The sequence below is a fragment of the Rhinopithecus bieti genome, unplaced genomic scaffold (assembly GCF_001698545.2).
Source record: "Rhinopithecus bieti isolate Rb0 unplaced genomic scaffold, ASM169854v2 scaffold_6904, whole genome shotgun sequence".
Lineage (NCBI taxonomy): Eukaryota > Metazoa > Chordata > Mammalia > Primates > Cercopithecidae > Rhinopithecus > Rhinopithecus bieti.
Genome location: NW_016805192.1, coordinates 957,439 through 975,032, shown reverse-complemented (window position 1 = coordinate 975,032; position 17,594 = coordinate 957,439). Strand labels below are relative to the sequence as shown.

The 17,594-nt window shown below is 39.0% G+C and overlaps 1 protein-coding gene across 1 annotated transcript in view; it reads left to right on the top strand.

The window, feature by feature from the left end:
* Nucleotides 1-1,470: 1,470 nt before the first annotated feature.
* KANSL1 (KAT8 regulatory NSL complex subunit 1) overlaps nt 1,471-17,594 on the top strand; it is a gene marked incomplete at its 5' end in the record, with an annotated part of 71,935 nt that continues 55,811 nt past the window's right edge. The window contains 2 exon segments of the mRNA XM_017871595.1: nt 1,471-1,612; nt 15,099-15,204. Of these exon segments, the coding sequence (XP_017727084.1) occupies nt 1,471-1,612; nt 15,099-15,204 (248 nt within the window).

Here is a 17,594-nt window from a genome sequence, read left to right as displayed (position 1 = left end):
CCCCCCCCCAGGAAAAAAAAAATTAAATACAATATCGTGATGGTTGGGTATGCACATTTTACACCTAACCAAGTATTTCTGAATTATTTTTCAAAAGTGGTGGTTCCAGTTTTAACTGTTGCCAGCAATGTATTAATTGTTCTTCTCCATTTTTCACCACCTGTTCGCTTTATCAGACTATGTGTTTTCCTATCCAGTTTTCAAACATCTTAATGTTTTACCTAATATTTATATTTTAACCAAATTTTAATGAGATGACACATTTTTATGTATTTATTATTTGCCTTTTATGTGAATTTCCTATTTCTATTAAGATTGTCTTTTTTTCTTTTAACCTGTTTCTGAGAGTTCTGTTACATATTCTGATGTTTAATGGTCAGTTATATGTGTTAGATATCTTCCAGCAAAATGTAGTTTGCCTTTTAACTTTATTGGATTTTCTATTGTATGTTGAAAAGTGGGTGATACATTTGTGTCTTATCTAAGAAATGCTTCCTGCTCTAAATCCCAAAGATGTTCTTGTAAGTTTGGCTGTTCATGTTTAGCAATTTGAAATGCCAAAATTTTGTAATTATTTGTAATTATTGGGAACTAATTTTACTTTTTCCTTCTAATGAACTGGCCATTTTAGTACTATTTATTGAATAGTTTAATCTTTTCCCCACTGAACTGATTTTTTAAAAATTACTCTTTTTTGTATCTAGTTCTACGTTTTGAGGCTCTGTATAGTTTTGCAGCACATCTGGCTATCTGGTGATGTGAATTTGCATCATGCCTTCTTCCCAATTTCTTGCTGTTGGTCCTGTATTCCATGTGAACTTTTGGCTCTGTTTCTCAACTTTCATTAAAAATACTATAGGCAATTTGATTGGAATTTCTTTGAATTTATAGATGTTGATGAGAATCGCCATCCTAAAAAAATGTATCCTACCATTTGTATAGATCGTTATGCTTTCAGGCATTATTTTCTCTATAAAGATATTTAATGTATCATTAGTTTTGTTGGTGTTATGAATGGTACTGAAAAGTGATTATTTTCTACTTTATTAGTTTTAAATATTCTTTACTGAACGCTTTTGCCGATTTCTTTATTAGTTTTGATAATTCTTAGTGTCAGTTGAATTTCCTGTATGGATTATTCTTAATATGTATTTTATTTTGACAGGGACAATACTTTTATCTCCAAAGAAATCAGTGGGATTTCAGAGAAACTGTGCCACAGGATCAGAATGCTAGAAGGCAGTTCCACTCAATTTGGGAAATAACCTATTTGAAAGTTTATATCCATGTGCATCCTGAGGAGTGGGGTGTGTCTGTCCCTGTCTGTCTTGGGTTTTTCTTGACGCTAGAGTTAGTCTCTGCAAGGGACTTTAGAAGTTAAATTCCACCCCCCCACACCCCACCCCACCCCCCAATCTGATATAGATATTACTGTTGCTCTTGGATTTCACTCAGTTTATTTCCTTTTAGGAGACGCAGGTCAGAATGGAGATGGGCTGCAGACCGGGCAGCTATTGTCAGCCGCTGGAACTGGCTTCAGGCTCATGTTTCCGACTTGGAATATCGAATTCGTCAGCAAACAGACATTTACAAACAGATACGTGCTAATAAGGTAAGGGATAAGTATCTGGTGTTTTAAATGGAGCCAAAACTATCAATATTGCTTTTCTCTCATCCCCTCCCACCCCATAACCCCCATAACCCCCGTCTTAACTATTGCAAAGTAAATGGTTTAATGACCTGATATAGTGGTTTAATTTGTTTAAGAACCTGATGTAGCTGTGCGTGGTGGCTCACTCCTGTGAGCCCAGCACTTTTGGAGGCCAAGGCAGGAGGATCATTTGAGCTCAGGAGTTCGAGGCCAGCCCAGGCAACATAGGGAGACCTTGTCTTTACAAAAAATACAAAAAATTAGCTGAGTATGATGGCATGTGCCTGTAATCCCAGCTACTTAGGAGGCTGAAGTGGGAGGATCGCTTGAGCCCATGAAGTGGAGGTTGCAGTGAGCCAAGATTGTGCCACCACACTCCAGCCTGGGCAGCTAAGACCCTGTCTCATAAAAAGGAAAACACTATTAGAATATAATGGTTAATTGAACACGTATTTAGAACAAAATAGTGTGAGTATCTGAGTTAATAGGAAACAAAACAGACTGAATAATGCAAGCCATTGATGTAACTGTCATATTTGTTAGATTTGTGGAAAAGTGCCTATTATGTATCAGCAGTGTTCTCCATAGTAGGGTCAAAATAGTGAACAAAAATCCTGCCTTCATGAAGCTTACATCCTTGCAAAGTATTTTTTATATTAGCTTGGTATGACTGAGCTCTATCTTTATCTAGACCCACATCTAGAAAAAGTCTATTGCTGCTAAAACTAAGGGTCAAAATGCCTTGACCTTAGTACTAGACAAAGCCTTAAGAAAATGGCTTTACTGGCCGGGCGCGGTGGCTCAAGCCTGTAATCCCAGCACTTTGGGAGGCCGAGACGGGCGGATCACGAGGTCAGGAGATCGAGACCATCCTGGCTAACATGGTGAAACCCTGTCTCTACTAAAAAAAATACAAAAAACTAGCCCGGCGAGGTGGCAGGTGCCTGTAGTACCAGCTACTCCGGAGGCTGAGGCAGGAGAATGGCGTAAACCCGAGAGGAGGAGCTTGCAGTGAGCTGAGATCTGGCCACTGCACTCCAGCCTGGGTGACAGAGCCAGACTCCATCTCAAAAAAAAAAAAAAAAAGAAAATGGCTTTACTGTGAACAGTATCCATTAAATTAATTAGTAGGCCAAAAGTTAAAGGTTGATCAACTGATAGATAAAATGAACAAAATGATCAGGGTTTGAAGTGAAAGTTCTGTGGGCTACCTAATCATTTGAACTTTTATTCTAAAAATTTCACTGCAGACTTCTAGCTTCTTTCCAGATTGGAGATACATATATGTATATGTATATGTATATGTATATGTATATGTATATGTATATGTATTTGTGTGTGTATATTCCACCCCCCCCAAAAAAAAAGTTCAGTAGAGCATACTTTGAGGATACAGTCCAGAGGGCTCACTTTTTTATTCTTTTTAATTTGTTCCCTTAGGGTAGCATACAAATTAAATCCTGATTTACTTATTTAAAAATTAGCTAGAACAAAACTAATAAACATTCTAGATTTGGTGAATATTTTGCCTTCCCAACTCTTCACAAAGGAAATTTTAAAGTGAGATTTGTAGAATATGAACTGGAATGGTGACTAAGAATAACGAGGAGGTGACTGGATATGCCTATACTGAGGAGAAAAACACAGTCTTTCTGTATCAGGGACACCTCTTCAGTGTCTGTTTCTAGGTTTTTATAGCCAGTAGTTAAGTGGGAATTTCTATATTTGAGAACTAGAGTCTCTTAGTAACAACTGAGATTAGTACAATAGTAGTCATAAGTGTTGCTTCATCTTTTTATATACATTCATAAATATATATGTGGGTTTATATATGTGTATATGTTGTGTTATTTTAGCTGCCTGTTATAAAACTGCCACATTTCATAGAACTTAAGATGCTATTGATTGTAAGATGTACCATTATTTTAAGTACAACAAAGAAATTATTTCAGTTAAACTAGGGCATAACAGCAATTGTAAAATGCATCTTGATTTAAAAGTTGTTGACATGCGGGGAAAGTACTTCTTAGAACTGATGAAATAGTGTGCATCAATTCTCAGGAAATTTTGAAATTACATGGAAGTATAAAAGACACCCCCCCCCGCCCCAAAACAAAATCAAAAAACACAACAGCTCAAAATTATCTCACTACCAACATTATGGTACATTTTCCTAGCACATAAGTAATTTGTTCAAACACAGTCATGTTACGTATGTGCCCTGAATATTTCCCAGTTGGTTTTGGAAAACATTTTATTGGCTGCATGCTATTGCCTTTCCTTGTTGACTTTAAGTTATGCTTATGATTAAAATTAAGTATGCCATGACAGATATCTTTATCTTAGTCAAAGATATAAATGCTCTTTTATGTTCTTAATGCATACTTTAGAGAAGTATTTTGGCAGTGTCAGTTTATAGTCTCACTAGTTGTCAGTTGATAGTCTCACTAGTTGTGTATAAGAAGATACCTCGGCTGGGCACGGTGGCTCACACCTGTAATCCCAGCACTGTGAGAGGCCGAGGCGGGCAGATCACGAAGTCAGGAGATCGAGACCATCCTGGTGAACACGGTGAAACCCCATCTCTACTGAAAATACAAAAAAATTAACTGGGCATGGTGGCAGGCGCCTGTAGTCCCAGCTTCTAGGGAGGCTGAGGCAGGAGAATGGCGTTAACCTGGGAGGCGGTGGAGATCGTGCCACTGCCCTCCAGCCTGGGCGACAGAGCGAGACTGAAAAAAAAGAGAAGAAGAAGATACCTTATTTGTTTTTGGCAGGGTCAGTTTATAGTCTCACTAGTTGTGTATAAGAAGATACCTCATTTGTTTCATGCTTTATTCTTCAGCTCATCACTCAGAAGCAATGACAGAGCAGTTTTCAGAAACTTTCAGAATATCTGAAAAGTATTTCTAAATATCTGGAAAATAATCTGGAGTTTTGTGTATACCGTCACACGTTGCTTAATGAAAGGGAAACTGAGAAATGTGTTGTTAGGTGATTTCATTGGTGTGTGAACATCATAGAATGCACTTAAATATAAGCTGAGGGCTGGGCGCGGTGGCTCATGCCTGTAATCTCAGCACTTTGTGGGAGGCAAGGAGTGGGAGGCCAAGATGGGTGGATCACCTGAGGTCAGGAGTTCGAGACTAGCCTGGCTAACATGGTGAAACCCCTGTCTCTATTAAAAATACAAAAAAAATTAGCCAGGTGTGGTGTCGGGTGCCTGTAACCCCAGCTATTCGGTAGGCTGAGACAGGAGAATCACTTGAATCCAGGAGATGGAGGGTCCAGTGAGCTGAGATCGCAACACTGCACTCCAGCCTGGGCAAGGCAGAGCGAGTCTCCATCTCACATACGTACGTACGTACGTACGTACATACATACTTACATACATACATACAAGCTGAGGTGGTATGACCTACTATACACTTAGACAATATGGTATAGCCTATTGCTTCTAGGCTATAAACCAGTACATCATGCTACTATACTGAATACTGTAGGCAATTAGTGGTAAAGATTTATGTATTTCAACATATCTAAACATAGAAAAAATACAATAAAAATATAGTAGAAAAGATAAAAATGATACACCTGTATAGGGCACTTAAACCACGAATGGAGCTTGCAGGACTGAAAGTTGCTCTGGGTGAGTCAGTGGGTGAAAGGTGACTGAATGCGAAAGGCCTAGGACATGACTGTACATTACTATAAACTTTATAAACACTGTACACCGAGGCTACACTACATTTATTCTAAAGATTTTTTTCAGTAATAAATTAACCTTAGCTTACTGTAACTTTTTGCTGTATAAACTTTTAAGTTTTAAAACTTTTGACTCTTTTGTAATAACAGCCTAAAACACAAACACCTTGTCATTGTACAAAAATATCTTCTTCACACCTTATTCTACAAGGTTTTTTCTATCGTTAAAAGTTTTCATTTTAAAATGAAAAGTTTTATTTTTTAAACTGTTTTGCTAAAAACTAAGACAGAAACACACACATGAACATAGGCCCACACAGGGTCAGGTTTGTCGATATTACTGTCTTCCACCTTCACATCTTGTTCCACTGTTAGGTCTTCAGGGCCAGTGAATGGAGCTTTCATTGCCTGTGACAGTGCCAACAGAAGGACCTGCCTGAGGCTGTTTCACAGTTCACTTTTTTTAATGAGTAGAAGTACACTCTGACGATTAAAAGTGTAGTATAGTAAATACATAACACTTTTTATTATAAGAAATAAGTGTTTTTAACAGTAACATAGTTTTTTATTATCAACTATTATATTCTTACTGTACATAATTGTATGTGGTATACTTTTAATAGCAGCACTGTAGGTTTCTTTACACCAGCATCACCACAAACACATGAGTAGTGCTTTGTGCTATGACAGGAATTCTTCAGCTCTGTTAAAATGTTGTTAAGACCATCATTGTATATGTGGTCTGTCATTGACCATAATGTTATTTGGCACATGAATATATGTTGATTATCCAAGAGTTTCATCATTCAAAGCAAATTGTATTAAGCACCGTACTTGGACTTGGTAAATTTTTGCTTCGAGTTGTGACTTTGCTACCAGATGCTTACATGAACCTTGAGAAGAAAAGTCACTTAACATTTCTGAGCTTCAGTTTCTTGGTCTGTAAAATACAACATCATAGATAATCTTTTACTTCTTTGTTTGCAGTCTGAATATATGGTGTCTGTTACAGAGTTCTGATAGGAAGAATAACACTGGGTTGATAGTTCAGTAAGTAATGCATCAAGAAAACTCACAGCGTTACCTGTTGTATTTATACATTTATTTTTCAACAAATGGATTAGTTTCCTAGACTGCCGTAACAAACTATCACAAATGGGATGGCTTAAATCGGAAATTTGTTCTCTTACCGTTCTGGAGGCCAGAAGTGTGAAATCATGGTGTCAGCAGGGCCATGCTCTCTCTGGAGGCTGTAGTGAAGAATCCTTCGTTGTCTTTTTCCAGTTTATGATGTTGTGCTAGTCCTTGGTGTTCTTGGCCTGTAGCTACATCACTCCAGTTACTGCCTCCATCTTCACATGACTGTCTTTCTCTTTGCATCTGTGTCCAGATTTCCATGTTAGGAGGACACCAGGCATATTGAATTTAAGGCCCACACTAAAGGTCTCATAACTTGATTACAACTGCAAAGACCCTTTTTCCAAATAAGGTAATATTCACAAGTTCTGGGTGAACATAAATTTGGAAGAGACAATATTCAACTTGCTCTAACAAGCCATGGAATTTTCCCCCAATGATATATTCACATGCATTTAGTCTTCGTGTAACACTGTAATTAACAGAAGTTTTTGAGCACTTGTGATATATCAGGCACTGTGCTAAGCATTTTACACTCATTCATGATTTTCGAGATAAACAATGGAAGGTCAGTCAAGTAGTTTGTTCATGGTTACACATCCAAGTGAGTGCAGAGCTGAGATTTGAGTATCAGGCTGCAGAGCTGTTGCTCAAGTTAGTAATCACTTTAAGTGCTTGAGGTTTTTTTTTTTAAGTTATTGAAATGGCAGAAATTTGTTCCTATTTGTTTTGGTTAAGTGGGTTGGTGTTCACGTTTTCCACACTTCACCAAGATTTGCCAGAGCTGCCTGGGTTGTACAGGTTTTTTTTTTTTTTTTTTTTTTTTTTTTTTTTGAGATGAACCTAGGTTGTAGGTTGAATCTTGGTGATAGGCTGTTGAGTTGTAATGTGTCTTTCGGCGGGAGATTGGAAGGATGGTGGGGCTTTTCTTTTTCTTTTTAAGGATTTGCTTTGTTGCTTGTTAACATTAATTTTATTTAAGTGGCGTATTACCAAAAAAAAAAAAAAAAAAAAAAGGTATTTGTGACTACTGCTAGGTGATTCTAGGATGCAGACACCAGTTTCTGTTCTGTCAGAAGGTAGGTATTACCTTCCAAGCTGTGGAGTAGAGTCCGTTTTGGGAATAATGTTACTCTCTGGAGAAAGAATACAATTTCTGGGAACTCTTCTGTACTACTTCTCCATGCTTTTGTGCTCTTTTAATTTTCATAGTTTGTCAGCTTGTTTTTTAAAAAGAAACTCTTCCATGCTTTAGAAGGGGAAAGGAAAACAATATATGTACCTTGAGTATATACTAATTAAAGGTTTACTCATGTATGTTTGTTTAATGATCAGAGTAAATCTTCAGAAGCTTGTAAAAGGCAGAGCTAAATTTAAACTCAGGACTTTTTATCTGATTCAAAAGCATTTTTTTTCCCTAACATATTTTGCTGTTTTGTCCTTTTCATCATTTCACTGAAACATATTTATTGAAATTTCACACCTGATAAATAAGGGGAAAGAATAGGGACTAAGCAGGTTTTAAGAGGCAGGGTGTTGCTCTGTTGCCCAGGCTGAGGTGCAGTGGCCAGATCATATAGTTCACTGTAACCTGAAACTCTTGGGCTCAAGCTATCCTTCTACCTTAGCCTTGCAAGTACAAGTAGCTGGGACCATAGGCGAGTCCCACCATGCCTGGCTAATTATTAAAGGTTTTTTTTTTTTTAAAAGGATGGGGTCTCGCTATGTTATCCAGGTGTTCTCAAACTCTTGACCTCAAGTGATCCTCCTTGCCTTGGTCTCCCAGAAGCACTAGCTTGACTCTTATGTTGTTTTTCAAAATCCCCTCTTCTGACTACTCTTTGAGATTGCACAGCTGTAGCTGAGGATGGAAATGTTAAGAGGATGGAAGGTGGAAGAGTATTGAAACTTTTGAATAGGGAAAGAGCTGAATGGGAACTGCAGAAGCTTAAAACACCTTTCTCTTCAAAATTTTCATAAAGCTCTTGAGGTTCTCATCTTAACAGGGTTTTTAAAGCATTGTAGACAACTTATCTTTTCCAAGTAGCCCAGGGTTATTCTTGTGGAACTGGTCTGCAGTGGGGTCACTGGTTTTATCTTGAGATGCATAGGGAAGATTGACCTGATAGAGTGATGTAAGGAAGTATGTGAAATTGCCTGTTAGCTATATTGCAAAAACAGTTAAGAGAGGATCCATCCACAGAGGAGTCATTTAGGAGGTATTAAGGCTGCATGTAACTGTGACCCATTCCAATTCCTTTGGTCCTTGTGTAAAGCAGAAGCTTGCTTCAGCCTTGGAGTTTTCTAGGCCTGTGCAGTCTAAGCATGATCCTGGCTCTGGCTCGGGACATGGTGAAGGAAAAGGAGACTCTTGACCTTTTTCTTCGGCTTCTGTAGGTTGCTATTTCGTAGTACAGTGGCCCTAAGTTCATTGCCCCCAGGCTAATGCCACAGCTATTCAACATTGACCCAGTTTAAACCTGGATTGTTAGGGAAGCCCACGTTGGGGGAGCCATGAGAGGTGTGGAGTCGAACGTTATGAAGTTTTCTCAGCTAATGCTAACCTTTCTTTTCATGGTTATTAAACATGAGTAAACTTGATCCCAAATAAATGTCATTGTGGCATAATGAAACATTTTATACAGAAAAGGGCAAAGTCATTGAGTGTATAATTAATGAATAAGTATAGCTCAAAATACATTAAGTATATTTGGGGGATGGTTAAGTAATTATGTAGACCTCCTCTGTGAAGCCTCACTTTCATCAGTCTCTTCAGTTAGGTTCATTTCTGCTTTGACATCATCTTCTCTCAACTTCTGTTACAGTACTGTCGTAATACTTTGTCTGCTTGTCCAAAGCTAGATGAACATAAACTCCTTATGGTAGAATCTGTTTTTATTTTATTACTGTGTTTTCACACTACCTTGCACATGGTAGCCACTCAATAGATGCTACCTGCATGAATGACTCTTACCTACTTGGATGCTTTTTATTTGTTCAGCCTCTTTAGCTGTTTTCATCCTTTTTAGTATGAGGTACAGTATTAAATTAGAGGATCCAGTGTTTGGTTTTGAACGCCATAGTGAACTTACATATGTTGGGGGCAGTGGACAGTGTACGGATGACTGTTGGTTGCATCATTGTAACACTTGAGCACATGTTTTCAAAAATAGGTTTAATTAAAACTACTGTGTATTCAAATGTCCTCTGAACAAATTAAGAGGAGTTCCATTCTTCTGGTTGTGGAAGCTAGAAACCTTGGCAGTGTCTCTATTTTCCCTCCTATCTTGTAAGCACATTGGTATAGCTGGTTGATTCTTTCTTCAAATAAACATTCAAGCAGGGCATAGTGGCTCATGCCTGCAACCTGGCACTTTGGGAGGCCAGGGAGGGTAGCTCTCTTGGCCCCAAGAGTTTGCAACCAGCCTGGGCAACATGGTGAAACCCCTTCTCTACTAAAAATATAAAAAACTAGCCAGGCGTGGTGGCATGCGCCTGTAGTACCCCCTTGCACTTGTATCTCTCTTTCTCTCCTGGGCTTAAGTGATCCTCCTGAATATCTGGAACTATAGGTGTGACATTACACCGGGCTAATTTTTATTATTTTTGTGTGTGTGTTTGGAGATAGGGTTTTGCCATGTTGCCCAGGCTGGTCCTGAACTCCTGGCCTCAAGTAATCCTCCTGCATTGGCTTCCTAAAGTGCTGGAATTATAGGCATGAGCCGTCACGACCTCCTTCACCGTTTCCACTTCTTAATCCCCTCACTATCCTGTATTTTGTTCTCTTTAGCATTTAATACCTTCTAATATAGTATATAACATTTATCTATTTACATTGTTTTTCTTTGCCCCCAGTATTAGAATGTAATAAGCACTTTGAAGGATGGGTTAGGGGAGAGGGATAGGTCTCTCATTTTTTCTTGTATCCTTAGCACCTAACAAATGCTGATGAGTGGATAAATGACTGATTTAAATGAACAGAAAAGAAATGAAGTATTACTTAGATCCAGACTTTTGCCCTAGTCCTGCCATGTGTTGGCCTGTAGAGACATAAGCTTTGACCTACATCCTCTGTGGGTCTGTAAAATGATGTTGATGAATAGATGGTTCCTACCAAGTTTTATTATACTCTTTCAGGAGAAGGTGTCTTCATCATCTCTCTGAGGGTTGTATTTCAAAATTATTCTGTAGTTTAAGGAAAAATTCTTCCCTTTGGAAAATACTGTATCCTTTCATATAACTGAAAAAAATTGAAGGAGTAATTTTATATCTAATTGTTGGATTTATTTATCTTCTGGCTATAATTATTATAAACTTAATATTTTCCTGTTAGAAAAAAATTTATACAACTCCACAAATATTTGCTATGCATTTATTTTCTTGGTGTATGACTCTGCTAGGAGACATGGGGCATTTAAATATATTTGTATTTTGTCCACATCTTCAAGAAACTAACATAAGTTTAACAATTAAAGGCTGGGTGCAACGGCTTGCACATGTAATTCCAGCACTTTGAAAGGCTGAGGCAGGTGGATTGCTTGAGTCCAGGAGTTTGAGATGAGCCTGGGCAACGTGGTGAAACTCCATCTCTACCAAAAAATAGAATAATTAGCTGGGTGTGGTGGCTTGCACCTGTTATCCCAGCACTTTGGGAGTTCGAGGCAAGTGCATTACTTGAGTCCAAGAGTTCGAGACCAGCTGGAGCAACTTGGTGAAACCCCATCTCTACCAAAAAAAAAAAAAATACAGAAATTAGCTGGATATGGTGGCATGCACCTGTTATCCCAGCTATTTATGGGGTTGAGGTGGGAGGATCACTTGATCCCGGGAGGGGGAGATTACAGTGATTTGTGACCATGCCACTGCGCTTCAGCCTGGGTGACAGAGCTTGACCCTGTCTCAACAAAGAAGGAAATGTTGGAAGGAGGTGGGACTTGTTGAAAATCTCTTTGGAAGGATGAACGGCAATTTGGACTGATAAAATATAAAAATCAGTATGAATAAAGATGAACAGCTCATGTTTTAACCATTAATTCAGTTTTTTTTTAACCTTTAACTGACTAATAACCCCTACCTCCAGCAGCAGCAACAGCTTCACATACATTGAAACATTTGTCTAGGAGATGATGCAATTGGTATAACACTAACAGAGATATTCGGGGAAAGTAGTTGGAAATCGATCTTATAAAAAGTTAGGAACCGGTTATGGGAAAATTTGAATACTAAAATGATGTTTGACTTGCTTTATACAGGAAGCAGGAAGGCAGTTTGGGCCCTTAAGCAGGGAGTATCTGTTGAATACAACGTTTTTAGAAGGCAATGATGTACAAGATAGCTGTCTTTTGCAAATAGTTTTTACTTGGACGTGATAAAGTTTGCAAGGTGTATTTTATGCTTTTGTTTAGGGAAGAAAGTGTTTTGAAGCAGAAGTTCTTTTAACCAGAGAAACCTCATTTTAAAGGCTAGGGTAAATGTTTCTTGCTTACTAGTTAATGACCTTTCTCTTGTTTCTGAGGAGACTCCAGTTCTTTTTTTTTTTTATTTTTTTATTTTTTTATTTTTTTGAATTTTGAGTTGGAGTTTCACTCTTATTGCCCAGACTGGAGTGCAATGGCGCAGTCTTGGCTCACTGCAATCTACGCCTCCCAGGTTCAAGCGATTCTCCTGCCTCAGCCTCCCAAGTAGCTGGGATTACAGGGGCTCGCCACCACGCCTGGCTAATTTTTTGTATTTTTGCTGGAGACGGGGTTTCACTGTGTTGGCCAGGCTGGTCTCCCACTCCTGACCTCAGCCTCCCAAAGTGCTAGGATTACAGGTGTGAGCTACCATACCCAGCCTCCAATTCATTTTTGTTGTTGTTGTTGGAGATAGAGCCTTGGTCTGTCGCCCAGGCTGGAGAGCAGTGATGTGATCTCGACTCACTGCGACCTCTGCCTCCTGAGTTCAAGCGATTCTCCTTCTTCAGCCTCCCGAGTAGCTGGGACTACAGGCATGTGCCACGACGCCTGGGCAATTTTTGTATTTTTAGTAGAGATGGGGTTTCACCATGTTGGCCAGGGAACTCCTGATGACCTCATGTGATCCACCCACCTCAGCCTCCCAAAGTGCTGAAATTACAGGTGTGAGCCACCATGCCGGGCCTCTCCAATTCATTTTGATACAGGCTAAGTGTAGTCATATTCCAGAATAGGTAGGCAGTGCTTCTTTTGCTTTCAAGAGAAAAGAGACATATTTCTTCTTAAAACTGAAATAAGTCCAGGTACGATGGCTCACGTCTGTAATCCCAGCACTTTGGGAGGCCGAGGCAGGCGGATCACCTGAGGTCAGGAGTTCGAGACCAGCCTCGACATAGAGAAACCCCGTCTTTACTAAAATACAAAATTAGCCGGGCATGGTAGTACATGCCTGTAATCCCAGTTACTCAGAAGGCTGAGGCAGGAGAATTGCCTGAACCTGGGAGGTAGAGGTTGCAGTGAGCCAAAGACTGCGCTATTGCACTCTAGCCTGGGCAACAAGACCAAAACTTCATNGTTCAAGCGATTCTCCTTCTTCAGCCTCCCGAGTAGCTGGGACTACAGGCATGTGCCACGACGCCTGGGCAATTTTTGTATTTTTAGTAGAGATGGGGTTTCACCATGTTGGCCAGGGAACTCCTGATGACCTCATGTGATCCACCCACCTCAGCCTCCCAAAGTGCTGAAATTACAGGTGTGAGCCACCATGCCGGGCCTCTCCAATTCATTTTTGATACAGGCTAAGTGTAGTCATATTCCAGAATAGGTAGGCAGTGCTTCTTTTGCTTTCAAGAGAAAAAGAGACATATTTCTTCTTAAAAACTGAAATAAGTCCAGGTACGATGGCTCACGTCTGTAATCCCAGCACTTTGGGAGGCCGAGGCAGGCGGATCACCTGAGGTCAGGAGTTCGAGACCAGCCTCGACATAGAGAAACCCCGTCTTTACTAAAAATACAAAATTAGCCGGGCATGGTAGTACATGCCTGTAATCCCAGTTACTCAGAAGGCTGAGGCAGGAGAATTGCCTGAACCTGGGAGGTAGAGGTTGCAGTGAGCCAAAGACTGCGCTATTGCACTCTAGCCTGGGCAACAAGAGCAAAACTTCATCTAAAAAAAAAAAAAAAAAACTGAAATAAAATTCTTTTTTTCTTTCTTAATGTTTTCCCCCCTTTTCTGCAGCTCGTATTTCATATTGGTTTTTTAGTTACAAGGACCCCAGGGATGGATCATCTGGTTTAGTGGCTCGTAAGAGTATGGCCTAGAGAGCTTAGACTAATTTAGTCACAATCTCTAGTCCCCTAAATCTATACTTTAGGATGTTCTTTGAGCCCAAACTAATCAAGTCTGGTGTTTTTCAACTTCACAAGTTTAGGACTTACCAGGGGAGCTTTTAAAGAATAGTAGAATATCCAGCTCTGGGCATGGTGGTAGGCACCTGTAATCCCAGCTACTCCAGAGGCTGAAGTGGGAGGATTGCTTGAGCCCAGGAGTTTCAGATCAGGCTGGGTAACATAGCGAGGAAGAGAGAGAGAGAGGGAGACACAGACACAGACACCCACACCCACCTCCATGTACCCACCATGCCCTGCCCCCCTCCTGCACTCTTCCCCCATGAAAAGGTAGACTACCTGGCCCCACCCCCAGAGGTACTGAGTAGATGTTGGACCTAAGCCAGTATAGTTTGATAAGGTTCACCAGGTGATTCTGATGCAAAATTTCCATTAAGAGCTTCTTAATCTAGTTAGATCTCTCTTTTTTAGACCAGAGAAAGAGTTTGGGAACCCTGATCGCTTGCATCCCAGTCTTTCGGTTATATAGTGTCATAGCCTTATTTTTGTCACCTCTCCTTGTATCCGTGGTGGGATTCGTGTGTAGTATTTTTTTTTTCGTAATAAGATAACTTCTGCCTTTACCCATCCTGGCTCATTATACTTACTGTGGGGAGAACTTGTGGGTTCATTTTTAATTTCTTTTTATGTAAATTGTTTCTTGGAATGAATTGCAAAGGTCTGAATTTGAAATTGTCAAGCAGGAACTTAATCTGAAGTAATATTTATGCCTATGAAAAATAGGTGCCTTTGGGCCAGCTTTTAAGAAAGCTCTTGGTTTCTGATAACTTGTAGGGGACTGTTCCACATTTGTTTCATTGAGTTTTGTTTGTGCAGGTATAGTTGGTGGAGTACATGATTAAGAATAGTAGCATTTTCAGCTTAGTAATTCATAAACTGCATTTGTTGGCTAGAAAAACTACATTGCCGCTGTTAATCTAGTGGAGTCTAGTAATATGGTATAAAATGCCATAATCTGGTGAAGAGTTCAGATCTGAAAGATATGAATAAATATGCTAAACGGCTGATGAGCCATATAGGTCAGAGCAGTCAAGTGGCAGAGAGGGAAGCCTGGATCTGCTTCTTGTTGAAATAACTCTTTGGGAAAACAAAGCTGCTGCCGGTGTAGTTTGTTTCTGAACCGTAGGATAAGGAAGAGGGGAGCCTCTAGTACACCAGCAGTCCTTTTGAGACTAACTCCTAAATTAAATTTGAAATTTATACTGCTCACTTACGTTATTTTTCTCCTCTCTATCCTGCAGGGGTTGATAGTTCTTGGGGAGGTACCTCCCCCAGAGCATACAACAGACTTATTTCTTCCACTTAGTTCTGAGGTGAAGACAGATCATGGGACTGATAAATTGGTAAGTATAAAAGATAGAAAGGGTGAAATGCGTAAGAATTAAGGGTGTTGTTTTGGCACACCATTTCTTCTCTGTAACTAGGATCCTTGCATTGGCCGAAGGAGGGGAACTGTATCTACTTTTATCACTTAATGGCATTTTAAGATTTGAATTCCTGAATAGATAACCTTGGGCCCCTCCTGCAGCTGTGTAGCTGACCAATAGGATTAAAAGCAGCTCCAACTCTCAAGACACTACAGCCAGAGCAAGTAAGGCATTAGGGAGTATCATTGGGAATCAGGAGACCTGGGTGTGGCTCTGACACCTGAGACATAAGGTCACCTTTCTGGGCCACTCTAATATATTATAGCCTTTTCATTAAAAGGTTAGACTAGAGGTTAAATTCACAAGAACACTGAAAATGGTCTCTATGGGTGACTCTCTTATTCTATAATGAGCATTAAGCTGTCATTTTCTGTTTCCTTCTGTATCCTAGCTCTGTTCTTTGATTCCTTCTCTTTCTTGGTTTCTCTCAATACCATAGTTAATTTTCTTTCTGAATTCCAAGAGCATTTGTTTATTTCTTTCACTTTTTTACTTTGCCTAAAAGGTTACTGGGTTTTATGAATATTCATATTTCTTGATTTAAGTCTCCATAACTTAATTAGAAATTCCAAAGTTCCACAACAGTAGTTTATTATTTTGATTATGCTTCAGATAATAAGGCTAGTATGAAGTGCTGGCTTTTTAAATGGTGAGTTAAGCAAGCTGTTCTTGTATCTGCAAATAAACCAATCTTATAGTTCTTTTATTTATTTTAATCATTGTTAGGAGGAACTCATGATGTGGTGGAAACTAAATTTTCTCTGAGGCAGATATTGGAGATGTTTAGATCTTGGAAAGATCTCTCACCTAGTTTTGAAAGCCAGCCACTGTTTCTAGAGATAAATGTGAAGACACCAGAAGATTGATAGTTCTTAACTGGAAAGTAGTTTTGAATAAATTAAAGAGCAGAAAGCTAACTTTTGCCACTATATAAGTCTATAATATAAGTTCATGGCATGCTGTTTACAGAATTTTTTTAAGTTATTAATAAAACTTTTAGTGAATGGTGTATTCAGGGTAAAAATTGTTAAGTGAGAAAGAAAACAGATAAATTGGTGGTATGAGTACAGGAAACGTGAAACATGAGGCATGTGATAGGGGAGTAAGTTCTATGTAGGTACTTATATATTTGTATATAGAATTTAAGGATTCCAAACTTTGTTGAGTAATTTCCCTATAGTCATGTTTCTCTCACCTCAGCACTTCTGAAGGACAGGGCATAACAGTCCCTCATTGTGTTACTGATTCTCATTATCTTAAAAAATCCACAGTGATTGTGAGATAATTTTACAGATTCACTTGTACACATACTCTCTTCAGGAGCTTGTTCCTTTCCCTACCCTTCATTTATTTGCTTGTGTGTTAAATTGTAAGATTCCTGTGTGTGTATTAAATTGTAAGGTTCTTGAAGGTCAAGACCATCTTTCCCTTTGTGTTGGCCATACTAGTGTCTACGTTGTGCAATAGAATGCTTTTTGGATTGAGTAAAATAAATAATGAAAACAACTAAGTATACACTGTCACTTTTTTGTCAAGGAGAGATTACCCCGTCCCTGTTTTTGTCAATTATCTACCCTTTATGAATATATCCATGCTTTCCGAAAAGCGTTCAGAAAGTGTTAAAGAAGACAGGGGCTGGGCGGGGCAGGGACAGTACATTTCCATTGTTTATTATTAGTAGAATGGGCTGCAGAGCATATGTTTCTTAAAAGCTATTAAGTGACTTAAATTTTTAAAATGCCAAATATTTGCAAAGCTGTGCCTATATCAATTGCCAGGCAAAGTTTTTCTGTATAAGAAGACAGTATTTAACTTTGCTTGTTTGTTCTCCAGGTTTTTTTCGTTTTGTTTTGTTTTAAATTTTAGGAAAGCGACTTTTCTCAGCTTTGCTTAAAATAAACAAATAAATTAGGTTACCCGGGACAGAGGACCACTGTAAATTTTCATACCCACATGTAACCAGCCTGTGTTCCATTTTGTTAAATTTTTCCCCAAATGGAGGTAGGTGTGTTTGTTTGTTTGTTTGTTTGTTTGTTTATTTATTTATTTATTTATTTTGGTTAAGACAGGCTCTTGCTCTGTCACCCAGGCTGGAGTGCAGTGGCACAATATAGCTCACTGCAGCCTCAAACTCCTGGACTGCACTTGTTTATTACCCAGAAATATATTTGAAGACTTGTGGTTTAAAAATAATAATGTCAGAGATATTTTCTATTATGTTTAATTTTTGTATTCTCATTTCTGAAACTCAGCTGGAATTAAAAAAAAAAATCAGTATCTTTAGAATCCCTCCTCTCCCCCCTCCCTCCT